Source organism: Equus caballus, chromosome 1 (assembly GCF_041296265.1).
Source record: "Equus caballus isolate H_3958 breed thoroughbred chromosome 1, TB-T2T, whole genome shotgun sequence".
Lineage (NCBI taxonomy): Eukaryota > Metazoa > Chordata > Mammalia > Perissodactyla > Equidae > Equus > Equus caballus.
Window position 1 is genome coordinate 59,687,479 of NC_091684.1, and position 25,608 is coordinate 59,713,086.

The following is a 25,608-nucleotide window of genomic DNA, read 5'->3' on the forward strand; positions in this document are numbered from 1 at the left end:
CTTGGTACGAACTCATCATAAACACTAATACAAAACATAACATCTCTGGGCAGGCTCAGATATAACAAAAATTCTGGCATTCATGTTTTTGATTATCATCAGAATAATAACTTTTTTTAAAGTCTCCTGGAGAACTTGCCCCTTGGAGAGGACATCCACATTAGTACAGCTGTGATGGGTTCCTAACCTGCTCTGGAAGAGGCACCTGAGAGAGTGTAGTACCAACAGGCAGTAGGCACAAGGGGAAACTGAGGCCCAGGTGGATTGCAGCCCCTCATGTGCCCTGATTCGCTCATGGGTTGAGCCTGTCTGGGCCCGGGTCTCCTGCCCCTTGCCCTGTGCCCTCGCCAGCCACACTGCTCTTTGCGGGTACGTGAGTGGAGGGCTTTGGCTCGGCCACCTCCCTGCCCACTTGCCTGTCGGCTTGGGGGACTGGTGCCCTGGAACGGGGGCTGAGGAGGGGAGGGGGCAGGAGAGAAGGGTCCTTTCCTCCAAGGAGAGGGTGGAGTTTACAGATACTCTTCCTGCTGCACCCCTACAAAGATTTCATAAGGTCAGCAGCCCCTTCCAGCCCCTGTCTCCACAAGTCTGGCTCCTTGATCCCCTGGAGGCAGGGAGTGCTCCTCTAGGCCGAGGGTCGGCTTCCGTGGAGGTCGGGGCAGAGGCTCCTAGCCCTGGGGCAGGCCCAGGGTGGCACACTCAGTGGGGTTTGTGGGTGAGTCCCCTGAGGGGTTAGAGCTCTGCAGGACCTGGATGGGGCATTGAAACCTGACGCTGGCTCAGGTTGTGCAATTACACACGTATGAGGTAGACAGCAGGCCCTCAGTAAAAATGTGCAGGCTCTGTGTTTGTGTGTGTGTATGAGTGTGCGTTTGCATGCCCTTATGCATGTGTGTGTGTAGGGGCGCATGTATGCATGTGTGCCCTTGTGTGTGTGTGCCTGGCAGGGTATGCACCCTCTGGAGAAGCCCAGGACAGGCGGCAGCCTGCTGTGAAGGCCGGAGCCCTGTCCAAACTCACTCGTCTCTCCTGGACTTTGGTGACAGTGACTCTTTAAAAGGAAGAGAAGTCACACTGTTAATATCCACCTTGTGCTGGGCCTCGAACTGGCACTTTTCATACGTTATCTCGTCTGAGCCTCATGGCAATCCATGTGGGCTGTTGTTATCCCATTCTGCAGCTGAGAAAACTGAGGCACCCAGAGGTTAAGATAGTCGCTCAAGGTCAGAGTGGGTCAGTGGTGAGGCCAGGACTCTGAGCTGGGCCTGGATGGTAGAGTCCACGCTGAGTCCAGCCCACTGAGTCTAGCCCGCCACCTCCTGGAACAAGGGTGTACAGCCAGGGGGCGGGGCCGGCAGCTGCTGTGAGGTGAGGAGCAGACAAGAGCAGTGGGCAGGGCTGAGGCTGACCCGGCCTGAGGAGCTGCCCAGCTCTAGCCTAGAGGGTCTGGAGACCCTGGGGACTGAGAGAGATCAGAGATGAGGGGCATCTCTCCCGGGCAGGACCAGCCTCCCCTCCTTCTCTGCTCATCAGGGAGGCCGGCCCATCCCCGTCCACTGTGTGTCCAGGAGAAACTGCTGCCCCTCTCGGACACAGCCTCTGATTCCTGCCTGGATTAATAATGGCAATGAGCTCGGGGGCAGTGGCGGGGGGGAGGTGAGGACCGCCCTGGGGCGGTTACAGAGTGGCCAGCACACGGTCAGAGCTTTGGATCCTTAGCTCTCCTCTGACAGTTACGCTCGAACATTTGAATCTGCACCAGGAGGGGATGCCCTCCCCACCGGGGTCAGCGGCTCCGTCCTGGCTGCAGCCTATCCCCGCCCCTGCTGCTTCCAGGGCCCGAGGCCACGACACGGGGCCTTTGTGGGGCGTCCGCCCGCACCCCTCCTACCTGGTGCCTTTCAGTAACAAGCTGTGAGTCACTCACGGAGGGGACTTTAAGGGACAGACATTTATGGACATTTTAAAGGCTCCCACTCCGTGCCAGTCTCTGCACTGAGCCAAGGACGCCAAGACGGAGGAGTTGCGCTGACAGGGTGTGGGAGAGTCGGGACGTCTATCCCAACAGTGCTCGCGTCAGGCACTGTTCTGAGGACAGTCATGGTGCCTCCCGCTGGTTAAGTGCCAGCTGCATGCCATGCACCCTGCCTAGTTCTTTACGTGTCTAAACTCCTTGAACTGTCCTAGGAGCCCCACGGCAGGGCAGGTGGAGGTGGGGACAGTGATGATCCTCACGGGGCAGCAGCCCTACCATTTTACAGATGGTAACACTCAGGCAGCAGAGGGAGGCTGAGTAGCTTCCCCAGATCAATCTGACTCAGAGCTTGTTCTCTTAATCTCTATGCTCTGCCATAGGAGTTATAGGGAGAGCAAATCCCTAAAGACTGGGCAATCAAAGAAGCCTTCCTGGAGGAGGAGAGAATTGTGCTGAGCCTTAAATATGGGTGGAAATTAGTCAGGCATGAAGAAGGGGAGACAGTGAGGGTGGGAGGAATGGTGTGCACCAGGGTCCAGAGGCAGGGACGCTGTGTTGGGGGCAGTATGGTGACCAATCTGCCTGGGAAAAGGCTCGGGTGAAGAAGTGACAGGTAGACAGGAGCCCCAAGGGGCCTACTGGGAAGGCGTTGAAGCCCTAAGGAGGCCTGGCTCGTGCTCCTGTGGAGGGGAATAGAAATCTGTGTGACCCTCTCCCCATGGCCAGCGGTGAAGAACCAGGTCACAGGCAGCTTCATCCTCAACCCCAAGGGCAAGGAAGCCGCGAGCCAGACCTTCATGGCAATGGGCCTGGAGTGGGAGTATGCGGTGGAGGACGCCAAGGAAAGCCTAAGGACCAGCGGGCCCCTGCCTGAAGCCATCGCCGTCCTGGTGAGCCCCACCCACACGGTGGCCCTGCCCCCCCTCTAGCTGTCCCAGTCCAGTCCCCTCACTCACTGTCTCTGGGGTGAACCAGCACAGGCCTGGGGAAATCCTCCTGTTCTCGTGTCTTCAGGAGCCTGGGCAAGGCCAGGGTGCCCTCCGTGCTTGAGGGTGGCCAGATGGCAAGTGAGGAGGGAAGAAGAGATGATTGTCAGACAAGAGACGCCACACATGGAGTCCGTTCTCCCTAATGCAGGGTCAGAAACAGGCCTGAGGGAGCCAGAGGGGCCTGGGTTGCTTCCCTCTGTCGTCCTGGCATCATCCAGTGTCCGCTTGCATTATGGCGTTGCCAAAAAGTGAGTCCAGGAGTGGCTTCCTGTGGCCTGTAGGGCAGCTGACCCAGGGTTGCCATCTGGCACTGCCCACCTCCTGAGAGGGGGCTGGAGCCACTGTCCCGGCTGGGGCCTGCCTCCGCCCGCACTCCCCTCTCCTAGACCATAGGCCAGGGCTTGTGGAGCAGGAGACCAGACCAGGAGGGGCTCTGTCTGCAGTGCCCTCGGCACTGGCTGGTGGCAGGGAGACCCTGCACAGGCTTTATTCCTGGTGCTACCCTTGTGACTAGGGGAGGGCCTGGAGGGCAGAGTCTGAAGGCTGTTGTTGCCTGGTGTTGGCATATTAATTCAATCCAACATGTATTGTCCACTCACCCTGTAGTTATTGACCGCCTGTGGCCAATTGATTGTCAGTGAGGGTGCCAAGACCATTCCCCGGGGACATGATGCTGGGACAACTGGATAGCCACATGTGAAAGGGTGCAGTTGATCCCCTGCCTTACATCATATACAAAAGCTGACTCAAAATAGACTGAGGACCTAAAGAAACAGGAGTTAAAGCCATCGAACTCTTAGAGAAAACAGAGGGATAAGTCTCATGACCTCAGATTCTTAGATATGACACCACAAGCGTGAGCAACAAAAGAAAAAATAAATTGGTTTTCTTGGAAATTGAAAACTTTTGCACATCAAAAGATATTATCAAGAAAGTGAAAAGACAACCTGAACAGAGTGGGAGGAAACACCTGACAAGAATCTGTATCACAGACCGTCTTCTAGAGTCAGGCAGGGCGGGTGCTCTGGTGAGCAGGACAGACCAACAGACGTAGTTCCTGCCCTCATTAGAACTTAGGTCTGTGGGAGGGAAAATCATCAATGGGAACGCGGGTCGTTCTCGGGTCTGGCACAAAGTAGGTGCCTAGCTTGATTTTGCCACATGGCTGTTGGTCTAAATGGCCGCCCAGGCCACGCTCGGTGCAGTCCCCTCCTGGCTTTCACTGGTTCTGCTTTTCACATCCTTCCCTTTGCCCCCTCCTCCGCGGCACCCCTGCTAGCCTTGCGTCTCTGCTCTCCAGTCCTGTGCCACCTCCTGCATCTCCCCTCAGGTGCTCCCCTCGGCTGAGGGTGGGCCCCGCAGCACCCTGGCCTACAAGTACATCATCCATGAGGACCTTCTGCCCCTTATCGGGAGCAACAACGTGCTCCTGGAGGAGACAGACACCTATGAGTGGGCACTCAAGAGCTGGGCCCCCTGCACCAAGGCCTGCGGAGGAGGTACTGGTCCACCTGACCATCCAGCTGCTGTGTGGGGGCAGCCCAGGGCCTCTCGGGAGAGGAGCAGGAATGGCCGGGGACTGACCTTGTCCCCACTTAATGTGTCCACAGCTCGTGCCTTTCTGGGCAGGGCCTTTGGGATGGGGCTGGGAGTGCTAGAGCAGGCTGGGGCAGGGCCCGGGCCCTGTAAGGGCTCACCAGCTGTGCGGAGGGGGAGCCGTCTAGAGCCACGTCCCGCCTGCACTACACTAGGGACGCATGAGATGGGCTGGTGGAGGACGGCTTCCTCAGAAAGTGACTTGGGCAGGAGGGGGTGCAAAGGCTCCAAGAAAGTGGGACTAGCCCTCTGGGCTCTCCAGAACGCACCATCCCTGAGGCCCGGGACAGGGCAGTGGGAGCCTGGTGGGACCACGCCCATGGCAGCCTGCCCTCCCAACAGGAATCCAGTTCACCAAATACGGCTGCCGGCGCCGCCGGGACCACCATATGGTGCAGCGGCACCTGTGCGACCACAGGAAGAGGCCCAAGCCCATCCGCCGGCGCTGCAACCAGCACCCCTGTGCCCCGCCTGCGTGAGTGCTCCGGGGAGGGACGGGGCCTGAGCCCACGCGCTGGTGTCCCTGTGCCTCACCTGCATGAGTGCTCTGGGAAGGGACGGGGCCCGAGCCCACGTGCTGGTGTCCCTGTGCCCCACCTGTGTGAGTGCTCCCAGGGAGGGACGGGGTCCTGAGCCCATACCCGGGTGTCCCTGTGCCCCACCTGTGTGAGTGCTCCCAGGGAGAGACGGGGTCCTGAGCCCATACCCGGGTGTCCCTGTGCCCCACCTGTGTGAGTGCTCCCAGGGAGAGACGGGGTCCTGAGCCCATACCCGGGTGTCCCTGTGCCCCACCTGTGTGAGTGCTCCCAGGGAGGGACAGGGGCCTGAGCCCACGCCTGGGTGTCCCTGTGCCTCACCTGTGTGAGTGATCCCAGGGAGGGACTGGGCCTGAGCCCACGCCTGGGTGTCCCTGTGTCCTGCCTGTGTGAGTGCTCCGGGGAGGGACGAGGAGCCTGAGCCCACGCCTGGGTGTCCCTGTGTCCTGCCTGTGTGAGTGCTCCGGGGAGGGACTGGGCCTGAGCCCACGCCTGGGTGTCCCTGTGTCCTGCCTGTGTGAGTGCTCCGGGGAGGGACGAGGAGCCTGAGCCCAGGCCTGGGTGTCCCTGTGTCCTGCCTGTGTGAGTGCTCCGGGGAGGGACGAGGAGCCTGAGCCCCAGCCCAGGGTGTTGCAGACCCTCTGTCAGCCCCAGCCCCAGGACGAGGGACTGCTGAGCCTGCTTCCTCCAGGCACACAGCCCCTGCAGCCAGGACTCCCCGACGGAGAGCAGCCACATGCCAGACTCTGCCATGGCCAGCATTGCCCTCCTTACTCATCTGTCCTGTCTGGGATTTCTGGATTAACTTCCATTCCCAGAAGAAGGAAGATGCTTCCTTTGTTCTGCCTCTCCAGGCATTCTTTTACAGATGGGGAAACTGAGGCCCAGTTTGGGGACACAGCTTTCCCTTAATGATCTGGGGGGGTCTATCGAGGTGAAGTGGATTTCAGTGCTTCCAGGCTCCAGGCCCTAGGCCAGGATGCTGCCCACTAGCTCCTCTCAGCCCGGTCATGTGGAGCCCAGGACGCGGTCTGGCCTGCAAGCCCCTGATTGGGATTCCCTGGCCTGAGGATACAGGCTCTTTGGAGCACAAGGTCATGTTCTTGGGGTTATTTGGAGGCGGCTTTGGAGAGAGGAAAGAGCTGTGACTTGTGGAGGATTCAAGGTCCGGCCTCTGAGCCTGTAGTAGAGCCAGCCCCAGCACCTCCTCAGTCCCCACGAGGCTTCTCTAGTGACCCCCAGGCAGGGCCACGGGTAGCTGGCCAGTAGGAAACCTCAGAGAGCCGAGCCCATCCTCCTGCCTCCCTAGGAGTCCTCTTGGGATCTGGGGGTTTTGGACTCAGCCTTGGTGACCCACAGCAGCTGTGCTCCCTCAGGCCCGGGGATCCTCAGGGCCAGGGCAGGGGCTGGTGACCCGTGCTAGCCAGCATGGGCTCCTTGTGCCCAGACCCTCAGCGCCCCCGTGGTTCTCTCTCACGTCTTACTTTACACTGTATTCCAGGCCACTTTCCCCACAATCGTCTGTGGTCACAGAGCATGCGGGGCTCCCTCTGCTGTGATCCCGGCAGGTCCCCTCACCCCGGTTTGTCTCCATCCGTAAAATGCCAAATGAAGTTGAGGCGCTGTGTGTTTTTGTGTTTTAGAGGAAGGGGTTGGCTGAAAGAGCCTTGCTTTACTAAAGGATGCCACAGGAGGCTGAGAGGGGCTGGAGCTGGGGGCTGCCCTGCCTGCCCTCCACCAGAGCGGTTTTGCTTTTGTCTAACTCACCTGGGGGGCATCTGCTTAAGATGCTGCTGGAAGTTGCTCTGTGGCTAGAAGCCACGTGGAGACCACCAGCTTAGCTGATCAGCGCTGAAGCTCCCCAGGTGCTGACAGTGGTAGTAACAGTGCATTTATCACATGCCTACTGCATGCCACACACTCTGCCACATGCTTTATGTATACAAGTGCTTTAATTGTCCCAAGAGCCTGCATGGGGGTGGTTCTGCTATACAAGCTGTGGTGATTTTCATCTGTTTTGTGCACCACTGTGTCTCAGCACCTAGGACAGGGCCTGCACATGGGGAAACTCCAGTACATATTTATGAGGTGTTGAAAAAGTCCTGATGTAAAGATGGGGCCACTGAGGTTTAGAGGGGTTCACAGCTTCCCCAAGGATGCTCAAGGGGCCAGAATTTAAATATGCATCATACCCGTTTTCCAGATGAGGAAACCGAGGTGGGAATAAGTGACCTCACTAAGACTGCACAGCCTGGCAGAGCCAGTGGATGGTCGTCTTGGCCCCCAAGCGTTCTGAAGCCCAGACCCACTCTCTGGCTCTTGCTGGCAGTGATTCAGGGGGTGGGAGTGACCCTGGGAGAAATTGTCCCCCTGGCCCCACCTCCCGTCCACCTTCTGCCCTGTCTGCCTCCAGGTGGGTGACGGAGGAGTGGGGCACCTGCAGCCGGAGCTGTGGGAAGCTGGGGGTGCAGACCCGGGGGGTGCAGTGCCTGCTGCCCCTCTCCAACGGTACCCACAAGGCCATGCCGGCCAAGGCCTGCCCTGGGGACCGGCCCGAGGCCCGGCGGCCCTGCTTCCGCGTGCCCTGTCCAGCTCAGTGGCGGACGGGAGCCTGGTCGCAGGTGAGTTGTCCTCAGAGGGTGGGAGGGGCTGGGCCTACAGGCAGCTTCTCTGGGGAGTCAGGGAAGAGGTGGGTCTGGGTGGGGGAGCTGCAGAGGGATCTGGTGCTCCCTGTGGGCAGGGTGTTTCTGGATGAATTTCTCCCTGACATCTGATCTGATTTTTCTCACAATGAAGTCCAACCGCTCCCACGTATGTGGGCCATGGTTCTGGGTTCATTCGCCATCACCCAGAGCTAGGAGGCACGGGCTGATCTTCCTGTGTACAGATGAGCAAACTGGAGCACATTCTTGCATTCAGGAAATATTTCCTGATTGCCGACTATGGGCCAGGCGCACTGTACTAGGAATGCCTGGAATCCAGCATCGTCCAGACAGACCTTGTGATTCTTGTCTCTGTGGAACCTGCAGTCCAGGGAGGGAACCGTACGAGACAAGTAAACCAATAACGAAGGCGTTTGCAGGTTGCAGCTAGAGCTGTGTGGGATAAATGAAGGTAATGTATCATGGAGGGCCTCTCTAGGGAGGTGACATTTGAGCTGAGACCTGAGGGATGAGCCACAGGAAGACCCTGAGGCAGGAACAACTTTACCCTGTTCCAGAAACTGTAAGAACAGTGGGACTGGAACTTAATGGGAGGGGCAGGGGCTACAGGATGACGTTGGAGGGGCAGTCAGGGGTCAAATGCCACAGGGCTTTATGAGGAGGTAGAATGTGCATGGGAAACCATTGAAAGGTTTTAATGGGGGTGTCACAAGCTCTGGTTGGGTGTAAAAGATCACTCCAGCAGCTCGGTAGAAAGTTCATCATTGGGAGGCCAGGGTGGGAATACGGAAACAATGAGGAGGCTGTGGAATAGTCCAGGTGTTCACAGCCCTGGAAGTGGCCACAGGGAAGTTTTTTGATGTCTTGGATTTTCTCTCAAAAATTCATTTGATGTGAACCTTGAAGACGTTATACTAAGTGAGATAAGCCAGACGCAAAATGACAAATACTGTATGATTCCACTTATGTGAGGTGCCTAGAACTGTCACATTCATAGAGACAGAAAGTAGAAGGGTGGGTGCCTGGGGCTGGGGGAGGGGAGGAAGGAGGAGTTAGTGTTTACTGGGGACAGAGCGTCAGTTTGGGAAGAAGAAACAGTTCCGGAGATGGATGGTGGTGGTGGCTGCACAGCAGTGTGAATGGACTTAAGGCCACTGGACTGGACACTTAAAAATGGTTAAAATGGTAAATTTTATATGTATATTTTACTACAATTTTAAAAGCCTCATTTGATCATAGAGATAAGTACAATGATGCTCATTGTAATAGAAAAATATCAGAAAATATCCTAAATGTCCATCTGTAGGAGATTGGACCAAAAAAATCATGGTCTGTTCATACAATAAAATACAGCAAGAAAAATGGGTGAGCTTGAACTGTACTTATCGATATAGATAAACCTCAGGAAAATAAGTGAGAAAAAATTAAAGTATTAAGGATAAACCTCTTCCAATGGGTTACCATTTCCTTCAAGTTTCAAAAGGCAGAAGCCAAGGTTTGAAAATACTCCAGAATGCTGAGCTGTGGTGGTATTGGGACAGGCTTTCATGACCAACTTCCTCAGACTTTTCTGTATGCTTGAAATATTGCATAATAAAGAGTATTTTTTTAAATAATCAAAAATCCCCACACAGCTCATGCAGATTTTATATTCTTCTCCATGATATGTAGATTTATTTGCTTTAATATAAAACAGGAAGATTGCTGGTCCTCAGAGGACCCCTCAGATGAAACTAACAGAGGTGACAGATAGTGGAAGATGGTGGCCCCTGTAAGACTGACAAAGCACTCAAGAGCTGTTGTTTGTAATCATTCCTCTTTGTCCCGTGGTTCTGTGTGGCCCGTGACCCTTGTGTCTCCCTCGGGTCATCAAATGCCCCAGTATTATAAGTGGGCCTTTGCAAGTTTTTCCCCATCCTGCTCGGAGGGGCTGTGGTCAGTGCCTACAAAACCCAGCGACCTGGTCACGTTGGGCAGCCTTGCTTTGCCGGGAGTCCCCCCTTTATCAGAGTGTGTGAGGTCCAGGGGATGCTGTGTGTGGCAGCGCTTGTAAACTGTTTGCCTTCTGCTCCTTGCACCCACGGCTTTCCCTCTTGAAGAAGAAGATAGGCCTCTGCAAGCTGAGTTTTGGTAAACTGAGTCACAAAGTCATTAAATCTCAGAGCTAGAAGGGTCCATGGCCACCCTGTCACCCAGCCCTCTCAGTTTAGCAGGTGTCACAGTCCAGTTCCCTACATCTCGTTAACAAGATATCATCAGGTGTTGGCCTGCCCCGGGTCCCTCAGGCTGGTGCATCATGAGAAGGGAGTGTCCCACGGTGATACACAAAATCTTTAAGGATCCAGGCACAGATTAGACACAGCAGGCACAGGCAGCAGTGCTGGAATGGGGTCCTGGAGGTCCCCTCCTGAGCCAGGGTGAACCATTTAGATGGTAGAAAGGTCCAGGGCAGTGGCTATTTACCACCTGGTCCAGGAGTATTTGACAGCTGGTGTGCTGTCCTGGTGAGGCCATTTGGAGCAGAGCAGTCCTTGCATGTCCCTCCGGCCAAGTAGAGACTTGGCACCCTCCTCTGTACCCTTTCTGTCCTGGACATTGGCTGGACTTCAGAGCTCACTGCCTGCTTCCTCTGTCTCTCCACCTACCCCTCCCCGGCCACCGTGGCCTGGCCTGGCCCTCCCATGGCAGTGCTCCGCCACCTGTGGAGAGGGCATCCAGCAGCGGCAGGTGGTATGCCGGACCAGCGCCAATAGTCTCGGGCAGTGTGAGGGGGACAAGCCAGACACTGTCCAGATCTGCAGCCTGCCTGCCTGTGGAGGTGAGCGAGATAGGATGGGGGGCAGGCTCAGCTCCTCCGGCCTGGACCTGAGACCCAGCCTGGCTTGTGTCCTGGCTGACTAGAAGTCCCAAATGCTAGAGCCGCTTCTCCCCGCTCACAGGAAATCTCTGGAACTCCACAGTGAGGGCTGACGTCCCGGAACTTGTGACCCCAGAGGGGCAGTGGGTGCCACAACCTGGACCCCTACATCCCATTAACAAGATATCATCAAGTAAGTATATCTCGGGACTCCACCCCCTCCCCAAACCTTGCAGTGGCCATGGTGTCACAGACACGGGCAAGCAGTGGAGTAGACCCAGCCTCCAGTCTGTCCATGTGACCTTAGCCTCCTGGAGCCTCAGACTGCTCGGCTGTGTGATGAGGATGACACTCATACTTGTCCACAATCCCTTAGCTGCAATTCCAAAATGTTGAAAGTTGCAAGTGTTTCCCTAAATTTGGTGCAAACTCATTTGGCAGCAAAATCTGACCCGAACCAACAAGAGATAAGTTACTCTTTTGCTACAGAAACATTGCCATATTTGGTGACAAGGGGATATCCCAGTCTCCACTGAGGATGTTATATAATATGACTACACCTGATATTACTTTTATAACCTCAAAAGTTCTGAATTATGAATAATATCTGGTTCCAAGATTTTTGGATAAGCAGTGGTAGGTCTGAGCTGTCTTCATAGGGCTGTTGAGAGAGTTAAATGAGATAATGCATGCATTCCTGCCTACCTGACAGCTAACAACAACAAAAATAGTAGTAGTAACTTCTTTCTGGCTCATGATCAGGAGCCCGTCAGTTCATCCTCCTGTCTCTCCTTCCATCTACCCAGCCATCTGTCCATCCACTCATCCACCCACCCACCCAATCCATCCATCCGTTAATAAATATTGACTGATCACCTGTTATGTACCAGGCTGTATGTTCTATGTTCCTTCACTCTTTCCCTTCCTCACCTTTCCAAGGACCAGGGTCTGACAAGATGAGTAGCAAAATGATCACAGACTCTAACTCCTAGTTAGAGGCCCATTAGCTGTGCGACCTTGTGCAAATCCTGGAGCCTCTCTCAGCTCAGCGACCTCATCTGTAAAATAAAGGGTCTGACTAGATGTTCTCAGAGGATATTCTGGCTCCAGCCTTGCTGCTGCTCTGCTGTGCTGAGGCTCAGGCTGTGCAAGTGCCTGGGTTTCCTTCCCTTTTCTCCTGGGAGCGCAGGTGGGCCTCTGATTCTGGTCCTAGAATTCTGGTGCCATCTAGAGGCCACTGGCTCCCCAGTTTTTCTAATCTTTCTCCTATTCCCCTAAACCAGCCAGCCCCCCACCCCCGCCCACCCACACTGTGCTCTTCCTCCCCCTCCCTCCATCCCTCCCTCCCTCTCTCTCTTTTTCTCTTTCTCTGCCAAAACTCAGTAGAAAGCAAAGCTCCTGCTTTCACATTGTCTGGAGAGACCTATCTGGGATTTTTACAGAAACACAGAAGTATTTTTAGATGATATTTGAAACAAAGCAAACAAAAGTAGTATAGTGCACACCCTCTATAAATGTTATTTATCATTATACTGTTATTTTTCATTGGGAGATGTCAGCATTATCCCCATTTTACAGGTGAAGAAACTGAGGGTTGGAGAGTTTAAGTGACTTGCCCGAGGCCTCATAGCTTTTAAGTGACAGGGCCTCCGTTGGAACCTAGATCTGATTGATTCCAAATTTATGGGTGGAGGGCTTAACGTTGCAAATACGTGATGACTGGCAGCGCGATGTGTAATCTGCGTGTCCCAGGTGTGAGTTCCCTGGGCACTTGCCTGGCCCTGGGCAGAATCGGCCGACTCCTTTGGGTTGAATGGGATCCCACTTCCATCTCGAGCAAGGTTCCCAGGCTTTGTTGCAGGTTAGGATTGCCCAGTGCCCAGGCCGCACCGAGACTGTCTGGTCTTGCTGAGGGTAGAACCCACAGCAATTTGCAAAGCTCCCAGGTGATTCCATTTTGCAGCCAAGTCTGACAACTAATGCTGTAGGGCCATGGCTCTCAGATTTTCCCAGGCATTACAATCACCTTGAAGGTTTGTCAAAACACAGAGCTGGGCCCCACCCCCAGAGTTCCTGATTCAGTGGGTCTGGATGGGGCCCAAGAATTAGCATTTCCAACAAGCTTCCAGGTGATGCTGATGCTGTGTGTGTGGGGACCCCACTTTGAGAACCACTGCTCTAAGGGATTGTAGTTTCTTGTCTATATAATAAGGACTCTCAGGCCAGTCTCTCCTCTCGGGCAGCCATGTGGCCCCCTCTGGGAAAACCTTTGTAGCGAGTCCAGCCAGGGCAGGAGATGGAGGGCCTGCTGTTGGTGGGCTGAGTGGGAGGTGGGGGCCTGTGTCCCTATGTCACCCCAATGATGGGTGTCCCCCCAGCATCGGTCCTTGTGCTGTGTGTGCAGCAGAGCCCTGCGTGGGGGACAGGTCCATCTTCTGCCAGATGGAAGTGCTCGATCGCTACTGCTTCATCCCTGGCTACCACCGGCTGTGCTGCGAGTCCTGTACCAAGAAGGCTTTGGGCCCTGGCGTGAGCCCGGCCCCTGCCCTGGCCTCACCATCACCCTTCTCTGCTCCTGGGAGCCCTTTACCAGGACCCAAGGCCCCTCCAGATGCGGTGGAGCCCACTGTGGGGCCAACGGGATCAGAAGACCACCAGCATGGCCGACCCACACAGCTCCCAGGACCTCTGAGCACAAGCTCCCGAGTGACCCAGCGCCCCTTTGCTCCCCAGAAACTGAGCCCTAGAACATTCTGGGGCACTTCCCCATGCACCCACCGGGGACTAACTTGGGGCTGGACCGGAGCTCCTCTGCAAGCCTCTGAAAATAAAGGGCAACTCAGGGAAGACCCGAAATATCCAGGCACCAGCCTTCCGGCCACCTCCCCGGTGACATGAGCCCCCCCTTCCCCATCCCCCTAGTCAAGTTTACACTCTGTGTGCTGCCCGGAGACCCCCACGCAGAGGACACACAGCGGGCAGGGCAAGCACAGACTTCCTTTTAAATTATTTGCTTTCTTGTTCTAGTCTGGGGCTGTGACACTTTCACCCCGTGAAGTGGGTGTGCAAGGAAGGAGAAGATCAGGGAATGTCCTAACCAGAGATACCTCAGCGAACAGCCCAGGCGGCCGAATCGAACCTCTCAGGGGCTCCTGTCAGTCTCTCTGCCAGGACTGAGGGCCAGCCAGCACCCCCTCCTCACAGCCACTGGATCCCTCGGGCTGTCTGCCTTCATCAGAGCTTGGGGGCACCCCTGTGGAGGCCCTGTCCATCTGGCCCCTCTGCCCAGGCAGAGCGGGGCCAGGGGAGGTGAAGGGGGCCCTCGGGGCAGTCCGAGAGGGAGGGAGCTGGGGCAGTGTGGTCGTGAGGCTCTGGCTGCAGGGCTGGGGCGGGTGGGAGGCATGTTCATCTCAGGCCCAGCTCTTTGTAATGAGAGCTCCACACAGCTCCTCCGGCCAAGGCCAAGGGTCCAGCCTGCCTTGCCTGGCTGGAGGGCAGTGTTGGTGGCTACCTCTGTCCCTGGAGATGGCACTTCCTGTTCCTTCTGGGGCCTCCAGGTTACAGTCGGGCCTCCCAGCCCACCCGAGAAGGGGGCTCTGGACACTCTGGAAGGTGTGTCCTCATCATCCAGGGGTTTCCCAACTGGTGCTAGACCCCTGGCTGGACCAGGAATGCTAACTTTGGTCCTCACTCTGGGGCACGAGGGGGACTTTGTGGGACACAGAGGAGACGTGAGCTGTCTGGCTGTGCCCTGTCAATCATTGCCCTCTGCCGAAGACCATCCTGCTGGAGGCAGGGCTTCTTCTCCCAGCTGGCTCAAGCTGGGCCAGAGGTTTGTGGTGCTGGTGGTCAGGCCCCAGAGCTGAGGACCAGAGTCCACTCATAGCTGGGCCCTGGGGATGACAAGGGCCACCCAGGCCAAGTGGCCCAGGGTAGGATGTGAGCCTCTGCCCCATGCTGGGGTGGGGAGGAGACACTGACCCACAGCACTGTGGGGCCTCGGCCACCCTCTGTGTTACCTCCAAAGGCAGGTAATTTCCCTAGACCCTCCGGCCCTGGGGAAGCCACGCGGGGCTCCCCAGAATCCCTCCCAGGGGTCCTCCGAGCTGTGCAGAGGGCCTCCCAGACCCTTCGGCAGGTGACAGAGGTGCTCGCCAGTCCTTCCTTCCCCAGGTCCACAGGGCCGTTCTGAGCCAGGCTGGAGGAACAGGAGCAGTGGGCCCCGGCCCGCAACCCCCTGGAGAATAGAGGCCCTAGAGGGGACTCCCCAGGTGCCCTCTCCACCGCTGCCCACCCCCTCCTGGGATGCTGGGCACACGCTCAATCATTCCTGTGAGACCCAGCCTGCCTGTGTTAAGGGGTGTAAACTCTTGTGCCTTTGAGATTCAGATCTTTAAATTTTTATGTATTTATTAATATTTTATAATAACTTGGTGTTTTGTTTTGGATCCCAAAATGTTGTGTTGTGTTTTTCTTTTTCTCTATGTTTTTGAGGAAAGGGACAACGAAGCCAGGGCTCTAATCTGCTGGACTGGGCAAGATGACTGGGTGGAGGATGTTCAGGGAGGGGCTGGAGCCACAAGAAGACTCGACCTTCAGCCTCCCTCCCTTGGCCCTGCTCACTCTGGGGCTCTCTGAGCATCCGCTCAGGGCGGAGAGGCAAGAACAGAGCGAGAGGGTCCCACTTGGGCTCCACCACTTAGTAGCTCTGTGGCCTTTGGCAAGTCACCATCCAGAATCTGGTCCAAAGGGTGGAAGTGGCTGGGAGGTAGTTTTGGGATCTGCGTAGGGAAGAACGTTCTAATTAGCAGAGCTGTTCAAACATGCAGGGGGGGCTTCCTCGGAAGGTGGTGAGTGCTCTTCCCCTGCAGAAGTGCGAGCAGGACGTGGATGCCAGGCAGGAGGCGGAAGGAATGAGGTGCGTCTTAGAGGGCAGGGAGGGCTGCCGTGAAGCGTGTGATGTTAATTTAACTCACCCCTTGCCCATGTCAGACATCACTAATCCATCGCCACACTCTTTCAATGAGTGCATCACAAGCCCCTCCCTGACATTTGTGGGGCGTGGGATGAGGGCACAGAGACCTCCTTCTGGGGGCCTCACATGCCTGTGTGTGGACAGTCTAGCCCTCAGGTCCAGGCTCCAACATCCCTCTGCAAACGGCCTCCCCTTGGAAACTACCCCTTCTAAACAGCTACCATTTGGACCTACGGGCCACACATGGTAACCTGTCACACCTTAGGGGGACTGTCCTAGGTCAATGCCACCACAGGCCCTAGAAGTGCACTCAGGGCTGTTCAGGCAGGGAATTCTGTGGGCCGAGGTACCCAGAGTGTGGCCTGCAAAGTTGGGGACCCTGGCCCCGGGGGGCACATGCCCTTGGCACAGTGCGGTCCTTTCCATGGTGGGTAGTGCAGGCAGAGGGGCTCTCCAGGAGGCCAGCCTCCCTGGCGCTAAAAGTGGTCCTGGCACATTTCGTGCAGCAGGAATAACGCATGGAAATGTATGCTGATGCTCCCCACCTCATGCCCATGGCAGACATTGCCAGTCCATCACTGACTCTTCCCCACTGACCCGGATGCCCCCTGAGAATCCTTCACATAGTGCTCTGGGAGTGACCACTGGTCAGTTGCCATTGCCAGGACAAGGAGCAGCGGGGTTGGCCTGGATCAGTAATTTCGAATCTTATACCATTGGGAACCTCTGCCAATCAACAGCTCAGGCAGAAGCTCAAGATCTGGAAGCAGGAGTGCAGCGCTCAAGATGAGGAAGAGGGACCTCCGCTGACCCCAAGGGCCCCACAGCGTCCAGTGTAGGGGCCAGACGGCTCTGGGGAGCCTTTGGGCTCTTGGATTTGGAGGGACTCTGAGCCCTTCTGCTCATGTGAAAAATGGGAGGGAAAGTGTTTGTCTTGCCTACCTATGAAAACAGTGTGACCAGCAAATGCAAGGGACGATGACAATGAGGCTCCTCCCAGGGGTGACATTGGTCTCTGGGTTACTCCTGAGCTGCGGCTTGGTTGGGGGGCCAGGTGAGCTGTGGCTGTGCCTCAGGAGTGGGCCAGGGTCAGGATTTGGGTTCCTCAAAAGCCCCCAGACCTCCGGCTGGACTTCTGCCCTTTCTCAGTCTCCCCCCGGCCCTCCCACCCCTGCAGGGCCTGTTGTTACCCACGCCCTGCTTAAGGTGTGGAGGGCTACAGGAGAACATCGGTCCCACTCTAACAATAAGAAAAAGCCCGATAATCGAGGAAGTCATACTTTTCTTAGCCCAGCAGAGGGCTGAGGTTGCAAGGCAAGCAGGTGAACTGAATTCCAAAGAGTACAGGCCCTCCGAGAAGAGAGAGGGCACACCTGCTCTTCCACCCTTGGCGGAGCTCGGAAGGAAGAGGCCCACATACAAGCAGTAAGAAAATACAACAAAAATTTTAATGACTTTTTAAAGGTTAGTGTGACAGTTTGGAATCATTGGGAGCCCCGTGCACAGGGGGGGTCTACACCTACTCATCAGCTCTTGTCCACAGGCTTCTGCACGAGAAAAATCTGGAGCAGGACAGGAGACCGCAAGAGCAAGAGCATCCCTCGGGGCTCCGACCACCTGTGAGAGTGCAAGTTAGGAAAGCAAGCCCATGTGCAGTACATCAGGGACACGGAATACCTGTGCACGAAAACCATAAAGTCTTGCTGAGAGAAATGTAAGAGTATCTAAATGAAGGTAGACGGTGTTTATAAATCAGAAGCCTCGATAATGTTAAGACATCAATTCTCCCCAAAATGATCTATAAGTTTCCTGCTATTCCAATCAAAATTCCTGCAGACTGTTTTTTAAAAAGAAATTGAAAAACTGATTATAAAGTTCTTATGGAAACGAAGAGATCTAGAATAGCCAAAACAATTCTGAAAAAGAGCAAAGTGGGACGACCTATGTTACCTGATTTCTAGGCTCACTGTGAAGCTACGGTAATCGAGATGGTATGGTCCTAGTGTAAGAATAGACAGAGAGAATAGTAGAACAGAATAGAGAATTCAGAAGTAGACCCACACAGACATGGTCAGCTTTCAACTAGGTGTCAAGGTAATTCAATTAGGATAAGATAGTCTTTTCAATAAGTCATGCTGGAAAAATGGAACATCTATATGGAAAAAATAAACCTCAACTCTCTCCTCATATCATATACAAAAATTAACTCAGTCAAAATGGATAATCGACTTAAAGGTAAGAGCTGAAACTATAAAACGTCTAGAAGAAAACATTTAAAAAAAATCTTTGTGTTGTTGGGCTAGGCAGAGATGACACTAGAAGTTCAAGCCGTAAAAGAAAAGATTGACAAACTGGACTTGATCAAAACTAAAATCTTCTACTCTTCAAAAGACAGTGGTAAGAAAATGAAAAGACAAAATACAAGCTGGGAGAAAATAATTTCACATCACATATCTGGATTGTATGCAGGATATATAAAGAATTCTCAAACAGACAACCTAGTAAAAAATGGGCAAAAGATTTGGGCACTTTACCAAAGAAAACATACGATAACAAGTAGGCAGATAAAAAGATGCTCAAGGTCATTAGTCATTAGGGAAATGCGATTAAAACCACAACGAGATCCTACTTCACACCTATTAGAATGGCTAAAATTAAAAAGATTAACCACATCAGGTGCTGGGAGGGTGTGGGGCAACTGGAACTCTCATCCTTAGGGCGGCAATGCAGAGTGGTACAGCCACTTTGGAAAGCATTTGGACAGTTCCTTATGAAGTGAAACTCACACCGACCCTACAAGCCAGCAATGCCTCCCCTGCATATTCACATGAGGGGAATGAAAACATGTCCCCAAAACCACCTGGATGCAAAGGTCCATAACACCTTTATTTGAAAGCACCCCCAACTGGAAACAACCCAAATGTGTATCAAGTAGTGAGTGGTAAATAAATCGTGGCATGCTTGTACAATGGAATATTACTCAACAATGAAAAGGACTGAACCACTCCTAGGTACATGCATGCATCAACTTGGACAGATCTGAAGCTCTCTGTCCAAGACACCAGCCAGGCCCAAGACGGCACCCCGGGTGATCTCATTCAAATGATGTTCTGGAAAAGGTAAAACTGTAAGAACAGGAAGGAGATCACTAGTCTCCAGGGCTGGGGGTGGGAGAGGGGACTGACTGGGAGAGGGCACGAGGGAGTTTTGGGAATGGCAGAGCTGCTCTGTATCTTGATTGTGGTGGTGGTTACATGCACGTTGTAAAGTAAATTTTCTTGTATGCAAATTATATCTCAGTAAAAAAAAGGTTTGAATCACATAACCAGGGCAGCGGGGGATGCTCTGTCCCCCTGGGGGGAAATCTGCCCCTCTCCCAAGTGGACAGGGATTTGTTTGATTCCTGGCACCACCACTGACCGCCTGGGTGGAGACGGGAAAGTGATTTTACCTCTCTGAGCCTTAGGCCCCTCATCGGTAAAATGGGCGTAATTCTTACCTGTGAGGTGACTGACCATTTACTTAAGGGGCTGAGTGCTGGGTCTGGCCCAGAAGTGATTTATAAGTAATAGTTATTCCTTATATATATGTATATATATATTTGTGTGTGTGTGTGTGTGTGTAAGATTAGCCCTGAGCTAACATCTGCTGCCAATCCTCTTCTTTTTGCTGAGGAAGACTGGCCCTGAGCTAACATCCCTGTGCCCATCTTACTCTGCTTTATATATGGGACGCCTGCCCCAGCATGGCTTGCCAAGTGGTGCTGTGTCCGCACCTGGGATCCGAACCCCGGGCCGCCAAAGTGGAATGTGCGCACTTAACCCCTGCACCACCAGACCGGCCCTATTCCTTACAATTTTAACATATCTGTCTTTGCCTACCTAGGCTGTAGGCTGCCAGAGGGGGAGCATGATTCTTTTGTATTTGTATTCTTCTGTCCCCACACCCTGCCCCCCAAGAGGCAGCAGCAGAGGCCTCTGGGACTCCTGGCTGGCATGATGCTGGAAAGAACTTGCAAGGACAGCTGGAGATGCCCAGGCCAAACCATCCTCTCCTAGGAGAAGGGCCTGTTCCTGCTGCCGGGCTTCCCCAGGAGAGGGTGACCACTCAGGGCTGGCAGTGCCTCAAACTTCCCAGAGACGGGGAGGCAGGAGGGTACCCACTCACGCTCAGAGTCCCAGGACAAGCTCAGGGAGGCAGGAGGTCCAGCTCCACTCCAAGCTCTTGGCCACACGTGCAGCCTGCCCAGCTGCCACCTCCCTTCCAGCCTCAGCTGGGAATATGCTCAACTGGGAATATGCAACTGTTCGCAGGATTGATTTTACAGCAAAGGAAACAGTCTATGAAAGTGCTCAGCAAGTGAGGGATTATTATTATTCCTAAAAATATGATGATGAATAGTAATATTAAAGAGATCATATACACAATGGAATATTGCTCAGCCATAAAAAAGATGAAATCATGTGATTTGAGACAACATGGATGGACCTCGAGGGTATTATGCTAAGCAAAATAAGTCAGGCAGAAAAAGTCAAATACCATATGATCTCACTCGTAAGTGCAAGATAAAAACAACAACAGGGCCAGCCCCATGGCCAAGTGGTTAAGTTCGAGTGCTCTGCTTTGGTGGCACAGGGTTCACGGGTTCAGATCCTGGGCGCAGACCTACACACTGCTCATCATGCCATGCTGTGGCAACGTCCCACATAGAAGTACTCGACTGACTTACAACTAGGATATACAACTATGTACTGGGGCTTTGGGGAAAAAAAGGGGAAGATTGGTAAGAGATGTTAGCTCAGGGCCAATCTTCCTCACCAAAACGCATACCTAAAAAACAACAACAAACAAACACGTAGACACAGAGATTAGATTTGTGCTACCAGAGGGGAAGTGGGGAGAGGGGAGTGTGAAAGGTGTAAAAGGGCATATGTATAAGGTGACAGATGGTAAGTAGTCTTTGGGTGGTGAACGTGACGTAGTCTGCACAGAAGTCAAAATATACTGATGTGCACCTGAAATGTATATAATGTTATAAACCAATGTTACCTCAATATAAATTAATTAATTAAGTAATTTTTAAAAAAGAGATATCTACCAGGGGTGGGGAGGCTGGCTGGGGGCTGATTCAGTTCTGCCTCATAAGGGCCCTGCCAAAAGCCATTCAGGGGCTTCTACCGCCCTTGGGGAGAAGACCAAAATCCTTCCTGTGGCTGCCGGGCCCTGCTGGTCTTCCTAGGGGCTCTTTCTCTGACCTGTTTCAGAGAGCTTGGTGCACTTGTGTGTTTCCCTCTGTGGGTCCTGAATAAGGCCTGTTTGCCCCTAGACCGTGAGCCCCATGAGGATAGGAATTGCTCTCAGAAAACCCAGTGTCTGCAGGGTAAATAAACAGGAACACACAGAGAGGGTGGGTTCTGTGTCTCCTTTCAAGGTCCCGCAGGGCTCACGTCCTCTCACTAGACTCTCCCTGGAGGCTGGGACCTGGAAACCGAGGCAGCTGGGAGCCAGGGATGCGGAGGTGGGCCCACTGGGTCTTGGAGCTGGTTCCAACCCTGGAGGGAGCGTCTCCTTGAAGGAGCCCGTCACTGGCTGGATCAGTGACAGGGTACTGGAGTTTCCAATCTCTGGGAACTCAGTGGCGAGAATTCAACACATCACAGGGCCTGGGGGAGGGAGGGCACAGCAGGGGGACAAGTGGACGGCAGGCCTAGGCCTGCATGAGTTGACCTCGTGCAGGAGAAGGGGCTGGCGGCTGTGAGGAGAGGCCCTGAGCCTGTGACGCACAGTGGGGGGCCTGCTGGGGGGATATTGTGGATGTGTGAAGACCTCTGTGTGGAAGGATAGCAAGGGAGATGGTGGCCCAGCCAGTGGGAGGGTTGCACCCCCTCCCCTGCCAGAGGGCTGTGGGAAGCAGGGCCCACCAGGCGAGGCCCCACGGCTGCCTTCCAGGCTCAGGCCCCAGTCTCATAATTACTTCTACCTGATTTTCTTGTCAGCCTCGCCTCTCTGCCTCTCCCTTCACCCCTACCTGATTCCCTGTCAGAATCCACTCGGCCTTGGCCCACCCTCCCCTGCCTGCTTCCAGGTCTTTGCTCAGGCTGTTGCCAGAGGAACCCAGGAAAGCCGGCCCCTCTCTGCCAGCTGCAGTCCCGTCCACAGCAGCATCCCTTCAGAGGGGACTGTGCTGTGTAGAGCCTGGTCTTTGGGCCACAGTGCCTGGGGTCAAAGCCCAGCCCACTGCCTATTTGCCAGAGATGCTTGCCTGAGCCTCCGTCTTCCCTCACAGTGCTGAGAGGGGTTTGGATGAGACCGTGCACTGCAGGACCAGGACAGCCATCATGCATTGCAGGACTGTGACCCATCAAGGCTCCGTCAGTGCATTTCCCAGGCTGCTTCCTCCGTGGAGCCCTCCCTTGTCTTCCCAAGACAGACTTTATAGCCCCTCCTGAGTGCCTGGAAAGTGCTCCCTCAGTGCCCAGGAGACAAGACCAGCCTGCGTGTCGCCCCTGCCCCACAGTTGGCCCCCGAGCAGCAACGAGGGCAGGGACTGCACTTCTCTCTGGACGCGGCACAGGGCCGGCACTGAGAACAGTGAACGAGTCCTGCTAAGGCGTATTGACTTCTCTCCACCCCAGAGTTCCTCAGGGAACAAGATAGAAGGAAATGGCTAAAAGTGAGGGCGGAAACAGTAATCTTGCCCAAAGCCTTGTCTCATGTTTACTATTCCCGTCAGCCCGTCATTCCCCCATCCTTCTTGGGTGTCACTCACCTGGCTCCACCACTAGCCTGAGAATCCCCCAGAGCAGAGGTTGGCTCTCCAGCTCAGAGCCTGGCACACAATAAACGGTTAGTGAATCGTGGGTGGATGCATGAAGCAGAGAGTGGATGGTCTGGAACAGTTTCCCATCAGACCCTGGTCTGAGCTAAACGGCCCTGGCCCTGGGGTTCCACCTCTTCCCTATGGGCGTCTCCCCTCCCGTAGCTGCAGACACAGTCGCATGGGGCTGGCCAACATTGCTGTGTTCAGGGGCGGTGGGGGACCTCTGTTCCAGCTGGGCCGTCAGCTGGCCCTGGTGAAGGGCTGTCCACAGAGACCTGGAAATCCACTGCCAGGGCAGCCCCAAGGGGAGACCCTTTCCATTTTCGGGCTCCTGCTCACTCACATAGAGCCATTATCCAGATAATCCGGGGCCACCCTGCCTTGGCTGAGCGCCTGCTGAGAGGAGACTGCTAGGAGTCCAGGAAGCCTGCTGCCCATGTGGGGACAGGCTTGAGGGAAACCCGTTCATCTCGGGGCCCTGGATGCCCTGTCACAACCTCAGGCGCCAGCTCAGAGCCCCTCTGTCCCATGCCCAGGTGTTGGTTTTCAGTTCCTGCGCCCACAGGTTCACATCCTCCAGAGGAGACACGTCCAGGCTGTCAGCCTTGCACACGCATCACCGCCCGCAGCCTGACCACAGTGGGAACCACAGGGGCTCTGGTGGTCGCCCCTGCAGGCCTCATGCTCTTCCCGCCTTTTCCCTACTCTTCTCTCAAGACTAGGACCAGATGTCACCTCCTCTGGGAGCCCAGATGAGTCTGCGGCACCCTCCTCTGTGCATGCGTGCAAAGCTGTCTTCACATACATCTGTGTTCACACCACTCACTGTCCCTCTGGTGGGCGGGGCTTCTTGAGAGCAGGGGCTGATTCTTCTTCTTTCAGTCATTCAGTCAGCAAACATTTATTGAATACCTACTGTGTGCTTTGGGGCCTTACAGAGGTGAACATGACAGACATGGTCCCTCCCCTCATGGAGCTGAGGGTCTGATGGAGGAGGCAGATAATGAATGAGAATGAAGTGAAGAAGCCCCTCTCAGACTGTGACAGTGCTGGGAGGGAATGCACAGGGTGTTAGGATGGAGAATGAGGTGGCGAACTATCTATGGGCAAGATGGTCAGGGAGGCCTCTCAGAAGGAGCCGTGATTGTGCTGAGACCCGAGGATAAGGAGGCAGCAGGGAAGTGCTGGGAAGAGCATTGCAAGCAGTGGGAACAGCCTGAGCAGGTGCTTTCCAGGAGGAACGGGTCCACAGGTTGCTGGCCCAGTCAGAGAACCGGTGCAGCTCTGGGGAGAGAGAACCAGCAACAAAATGGGATAGATGAGCAAGGGTCGGGCCTTGTGCCAGGGCAGGGAGTGGACAAGAGAATGACACAGTATGACTTACATTTTAAAGGCTACCAAGCAGGGAATGGGTCAGAGCAAGGCCACTGCCATTGCCCAGGAGGCGGTGGTGCCTGGACCAGGTGGTGGCAGAGGAGGCTGTGGGAAGCAAATGTAGTGCTGGGGGAGGGACACGGTTCCAGGGAAGCAGGCGTGCCTCAGGGCCAGCAGAGACCGCCTCTGCTCTGAGTTGCCTGACACTTTGCTCAGTCCGTCCAGGAGCAGGGACATGGCCTGGCTCACCTCCTGCTGGCAGAGCCCAGGTCTCTGCGGTCACTCCCTGCTCAGTCACTCCCTATAGCCACCTGTCTGCTGGACGTTGCCCAAACTCCTAAGCCTTCCCATCTCATCTCCCACTAGACCTCAAACTACAGCAGCCACAGATTGGCCCCATCACCTCAACCTCCTTGCCTTTGCCTGGGCTGTTCCTCTGGCCTAGGATGCCAGCCTCTCAATCAGCACCTGTCAGAAGCGACCCTGACCTTCAAGATCCAACTCTCGGGGACCAGCTGCCTAGATCACCCCTGCTGGGCCCCCTTTCCAAAGACAACTCCCAGCATGATAATCCCAGACTCCCCAGTGGGCAGCTCCAAGGGCCTTCCATTCAGGGAATTCTGGAGAGAAAGGAAACCCCACATGGCTGTGTGGCTCCGGCATGCCCCATGAGCTCTCTGGGCCTTCCTAAGTTCTGACCACTCACCATCAGCATCCACAGTGCACGAGCCTGTGCTCTTCTCCCTCCCTGGGAACGAGCTGGGTGGGCAGTAGGAGGAGCCTGGGGCCTGGGCAGGGAAAGGTCAATGTTGGGTCACTGTCCCTCCTCACTGCCTCTGCTTTCTCACAGACCACAGAATGTCAGAGCTAGAGTGGACATTAGAGAGGACCCTGCCCAGCCCCATGGGGAAACTGAGGCCAGTTTCCTACAGACATTTGCCCACGGTCATGCAGTACGTTCCTGACGGACCTCAAGTCTCCTGCTCTTAGGCCAGTGGTTTCCCAACCTCTGTCCCATCTGAGCTCCACAGGTTCTCCTTTACTCCACGTGGGTGGGAGGAGCATGGGGTGGGGGTGGGGCCTTGAGAGAGACAATGCAACAGCGCTGGGGTGGCCTCTGGAGCCTCATGCGCTGAACAGCAGAGGCCTTGGAGCCAGACTACCTGGCTTCCAATTCTGACTCCACCACTCACTGTGTAATCTTTGGCAAGTTATTTAACCTCTCTGAGCCTCAGTTTCTTCATCTATAAAATGAGGATAATAATAACAGTATGTATTTCACAGGATTATTGTGAGGATTGAAATGTATATTTTTGCATGACTTTGCAATCCACACAAACCCCTTAGCACAGTGTGGCACATGCTAAGTGCTGCCTAAGTGTTTGCTGCCATTATCCTCTTCATTCCTCCCTCCCCGAGCTATGCCCACAGCCCCCTTGGGTAGAGTGTTGGTGTGGGTATTCTGCAGCAGACTCAGCAGGTCTGGGATGGCTGGGGGGCCAGGGCGGCTGTGCACAGGACCATCTCCTGCAGGGTGCATGCTCCATGCTGCTGAAGTCCAGGAACTCCGAGCGTGGCCAGGGAGACCTCTGATTGAGTGGAGGTGGCCGTGTCCACCAGGAAGGTGCTGGGCGGGGGGGGCAAGGTCACACTGTGGGGGCTGAGAGGGCAGAAGGAGGGCACAGGTCGGTGAAAGAGTTTTCCAGCCCTGCAAGGATTCTGGGTGGGCTGCCCTCTGGGGGTGTCAAGGCCCCCCACCCTGTGGCAAATTCTGGGCAAAGGAGCTGGGGCAGTTGTCCCATCTGTCTCTGAGGATGGAGGGA

At 54.9% G+C, this 25,608-nt stretch overlaps 1 protein-coding gene across 5 annotated transcripts in view; it reads left to right on the forward strand.

Moving 5' to 3' along the window:
• Nucleotides 1–15,072, forward strand: part of ADAMTS14 (ADAM metallopeptidase with thrombospondin type 1 motif 14) — an 83,042-nt gene extending 67,970 nt beyond the window's left edge. For 2 of the 5 annotated variants that reach the window (XM_023644368.2, XM_001918062.5), the window contains exons 16-22: nucleotides 2,702–2,865; nucleotides 4,295–4,463; nucleotides 4,903–5,035; nucleotides 7,510–7,717; nucleotides 10,448–10,577; nucleotides 10,699–10,809; nucleotides 13,021–15,072. In XM_023644368.2, coding sequence (XP_023500136.1) covers nucleotides 2,702–2,865; nucleotides 4,295–4,463; nucleotides 4,903–5,035; nucleotides 7,510–7,717; nucleotides 10,448–10,577; nucleotides 10,699–10,809; nucleotides 13,021–13,514 — 1,409 coding nt within the window. In that variant the 3' untranslated portion in view covers nucleotides 13,515–15,072. Of the gene's footprint in view, nucleotides 1–2,701; nucleotides 2,866–4,294; nucleotides 4,464–4,902; nucleotides 5,036–7,509; nucleotides 7,718–10,447; nucleotides 10,578–10,698; nucleotides 10,810–12,994 lie in introns of those variants that run through there. The other 3 variants (XM_023644388.2, XM_023644375.2, XR_011437415.1) reach the window with 3 other exon arrangements.
• Nucleotides 15,073–25,608: the final 10,536 nt, after the last annotated feature.